This window comes from Tupaia chinensis, unplaced genomic scaffold (genome assembly GCF_000334495.1).
Source record: "Tupaia chinensis unplaced genomic scaffold, TupChi_1.0 Scaffold000201_1, whole genome shotgun sequence".
NCBI lineage: Eukaryota > Metazoa > Chordata > Mammalia > Scandentia > Tupaiidae > Tupaia > Tupaia belangeri.
The window spans coordinates 2,162,718-2,166,684 of record NW_006159676.1 but is presented as its reverse complement, the minus strand read 5'-3'; the positions used below and the strand labels follow the sequence as shown (position 1 = coordinate 2,166,684).

The 3,967-nt window shown below is 55.2% G+C and overlaps 1 protein-coding gene across 1 annotated transcript in view; it reads left to right on the top strand.

Moving 5' to 3' along the window:
• The window catches only part of MAST3 (microtubule associated serine/threonine kinase 3), a 37,463-nt gene extending 35,564 nt beyond the window's left edge, over positions 1-1,899 (top strand). The window contains 1 exon segment of the mRNA XM_027771276.1: positions 1-1,899. This exon segment is cut by the window's left edge and continues 101 nt beyond it. Within this exon segment, the coding sequence (XP_027627077.1) occupies positions 1-423 (423 nt within the window). The 3' untranslated portion in view covers positions 424-1,899.
• Positions 1,900-3,967: the final 2,068 nt, after the last annotated feature.

Sequence of the window (3,967 nt, the reverse complement as noted above, 5' to 3'; positions counted from 1 at the left end):
CCACCCCGCCACAAGACCGGCCGCCGCAAGTCTACCAGCAGCATCCCACCGTCCCCCCTAGCCTGCCCGCCCGTGTCTGTGCCCCCGCCTCGCTCGCCCTCACCCCTGCCCGGCCACCCGCCTGCACCTGCCCGATCCCCACGGCTGCGTCGGGGCCAGTCTGCAGACAAGTTGGGCACAGGTGAGCGGCTGGATGGGGACTCGGGGCGCCGCGGTCGGGGGCCGGATGCCGAGCTGGTGGTCATGCGGCGTCTACACCTGTCGGAGCGCCGAGACTCCTTTAAGAAGCAGGAGGCCGTGCAGGAGGTGAGCTTCGACGAGCCGCTGGAGGAGGCCAGCGGGCCACCCTCTTCGGTACCACAAATTGCCGTGGAGGGTGCAGAAGCCTCACCGGAAGTCCTCGGCCCCACCGGAAAAGACTGATCTTAGCTGTTTTCTCCCTGGCCTCAAAGTTGCGCGTTTTTTTGTGCAATGTTTGTTTTGTTTTGTTTTTTTGTTTTCTGTAAAGTCCCCCTGGATGGAGACTCAACCACCCGGAAGGCGAGATCCCATGATGGTCTTTGCAAAAAAAAAAAAAAGGTGGAGACGTCACCTCCCTTGTAACCTGGTGTCAGCCGGAGGCCACAGAGGCAGGAAGGGGACAAGGGTGGCATTGTAAATAGCACATCCCTGAGACTAATTTATTACTTTTTATAAGTGACCGGCAGGCCAAGCCACCCTTGTGCAGGAGGGTGCCAGGTCCTGCCCCAGGCTACACAGGGACTGGCGACATTTACAGAGACCCTGCCCTCTGGGCCAAGAAGAAAGCACTTTGGACTTCGTGTGTTTGTATTTTCTAGTTTTTCTGTACTTTTAAAGGTCTTTTGTGTGTGTGTGTGTGTGTGGTATCTGATCCTGTCCACCCAAGACCCACAGATCGGAGGGAATACAATGGTAACCATTCCCCTCTCCCACAAAATAATACCGTCTTGTTAACTCACTGGATCCCGAAGGCCACTTTCTGCCGTTAAGGAGAAGGAAGGCCATCCTTGCTTAAAATCCGCCTCTGTCTCTGTAAGCTTCCGCCTGGAGGAAGGGGCATGGAGGCTGGGGCTTTGACGGATGAATAGGTGTTCGCCAGATCTAGGCACTCCATGAAGCAGGGCACTGTTGAGCTCAGAGACCCCCAGCCTCCCTGGGGTGTGTCAAGCTGGGAGAAAAATGGCCACACTAGCTAAGAGTCCACCGGGATCATGATGTCTGTCTCTCAAACACCCTCTGAGCCCCCTCAATGTGTCAGAGCCTACCGGAGATGAAGTTCAAAATGAAAACAAAAAATCCCACCTGGGCGTCAGCCGAGGCCTGGAGTTTGAATTTCAGCCTCACTGTGTGGCTCTAGGAAAATGGCTGTCCCACTCTGTGCCTGGGTTTCCTTGTGTTTACAAGACTAATCCCAATACTATTTATTTCGTACCTACTGTGTGCCAAGCGCTTTTAACTCGCGGCTTCTCCCTCGACCTGGCCTTGAAAAGGCTGGAGACCATCAGCCACCCCGTGTAACAGACAAGACCGACGCCCAATGAGGGGCGGAGACTTGTCCCACAATCGCCCAGCGATTGGATGGTCGGGGCAGAAGGGAGAGTCGGCCCCGCCTCTTGTGGGCGTGGCCAAGAGCTGGAACGGAGGGTCTGGCGTCAGGTGCAGCAAACTCCGGCTCCAGCCCTTCCCCTATGACGCTGTTACCCACTGGGTGTCTTGGAGGTGGCTGGTGACGCTTTCCTGGCGCTGCAGCCCACTCTGCATCCCTCCCTGAGGCTCACTCCTAGTACCGCCTGGTGTTGGAGGGTAAACCAAGGCCGTGCATGAGTTCTCCTGTCATCCCGGAGCTGACAGTGAATAAAAGCCCTCCTTTACAAAGAATGAGTCTAGTGTCTGGATTTGTGAGGGGCTGAGAAAGGGGTAAGGGGAGGGTGGGGAGAGAAGTGGAGTGAAAACATCCACGGCTCAAAGTCATTCCAGGTGGGTTTTGAGGGCTGCATAGGAGTTCGCTGTTGAGGTTTTTCTTTGCTTTCTCTAGGAGTACCCATCATGAACCTTTTTTCTTTTTTCTTTTTCTTTTTTCTTTTTCACGTGTGCTCTCACCGAGGGAAAGTGAGAAATCACCCTCCCATCTCCAGAATGCCACCTCACAAATACATTCTCCATTCTTTCTGGATTTGGGGCATGTGTGGATATACGCCCAGTGTGAGTTTAGAGCTGCCAGGTCTGAGACTCAAAACCGTGGTTCACCTGGGGCCGGCAGGTGATTAAGGGCATTGGACTCCCACCACATGGCCAACCATGGTTCGTGTCCCAGATCTGGAGGCTTGCTTTCTTACTTAAACCACCTCCTCTCTCTTTTACTCTGTCCCTCTCTGGTCAAATCAAAATAAAGAAAGCTGGGGGACCAGCAGTTGGCGTAATGGCTATGTCGCTGGACTCCCATGTAGTCGACCATGGTTCGAGTCCTGGACCCGGTGGCTTAAACTCACGCCGGGCGCGTGTGCATGCATGCGTGCCCAAGATCCCGAGAGGAAAATGGAAGAGAAGGGATTGTGGCATGGCCATCCCCTCCCTCCTCCCCCCCCCCCCGGGATGATCTCTCACTTTCTGTTTCTCTGTCTCTGTCTGGCGAGCACACGCACGCTATAGCAAAAACCTCTCAATAAATAAAGTTAAGTAAAATGATTCTTATGAAAACAAAAACCTTGGTCAACCATACGTTAACCACCGCAGCACCTTCTAGTTGCGGACCGTTGTTGTTGTTGTTGTTTTTGTTTTTTATTTGTTTTAAGAGATTAGAGATTTTTGCTCTAGGATTTGTATACTCACTGCAGAGACAGAAAGCAAGAAATCACTGGGGGACGGGGAGCAGAGTGATGGCCACGCCGCAATCCCCTCTCCCCCATGCGCTCGGGATTTTGGGCATGCGCACATGCGTCCCACTAGAGTTTCCAGCTGATGGATAGGGGGCTGGAATATGGTCCACCATGTGGGAGTCCAGCACCTTAACCACCAGGCCACCTGCTACCCCCAGGGCTCTTAAAGCTATTAAGAGCTTTATCAGACACGTGTCTGGAGCTCTGAGCTACGTTAATAAAACAAACCATCTCTGTGTCCCTTCTATCCTGGTCTTTGCTTGGTCTTTACCATGCAACTTGTCCCTCTAGCCGAATCCAGCCGAGAGCAATCGGTTATGTCCGGAGATCTTGGCTGGCTCCCCCCAAAAAAAACAGTTCGCCAGGTGCTCTCGGTTCCGAGTGCCTTCGGCTATTTCCGGAAGCAATCGTCACTCTCTAGGTTGAAGCTCTTGAGCTCGCAGGGCTGCAGGTCTTTCGGCTGTTTCCGGACGCTCTCGGTTGCCATGGAAACGCCAGCCGGCTGGGTTCGTTTTTGAACGTCAGCTTCCATGGCTGTTTCCTAAAACGCTCAGCTTTCTCGGCAAGCGCCTTCCTAAAAGCGGATCCTGAGTTCGAGACCACGAAACCCGCATTCGGAAATCATCCACGCTTCGGCAATTTCCGGAAGCTGACGGTCGCCTCTGGATTTCAAGTCCCAAGATGGGACGGAGCACACTCAGTCGTGGCCAGTAACGCTCCGCGAGGTCGGGACTCAGCCTCGATTCGCCAGTCCCGGAGCTGGAGCGCCTTCGGCCATTTCCGGAACCATTCGGCCCTGTCGAAGCCTTGCCGAGTCCAGGCCTCCGATCACTCACCCGTACGGAGGGCGCTCGGCGGTTTCCCGAAAGGCTCGGCTTGTCTCAAGACACGCTCCAGTCGGCCAGTCCCGCGGGAGTACGTTCGGCTCTTTCCGGAAGCACTCGGGCCTTTCCCCAGGCTCCTCTTCGGTCTCGTTTCATCCGAAGAGTTCGAATGAGCTCGGCCATTTCCGCCGGGGGCGGGGCCGGCCTCTCGGAACCGCGGCGGCGGCGGCGGGGGCGGGGGGGGGG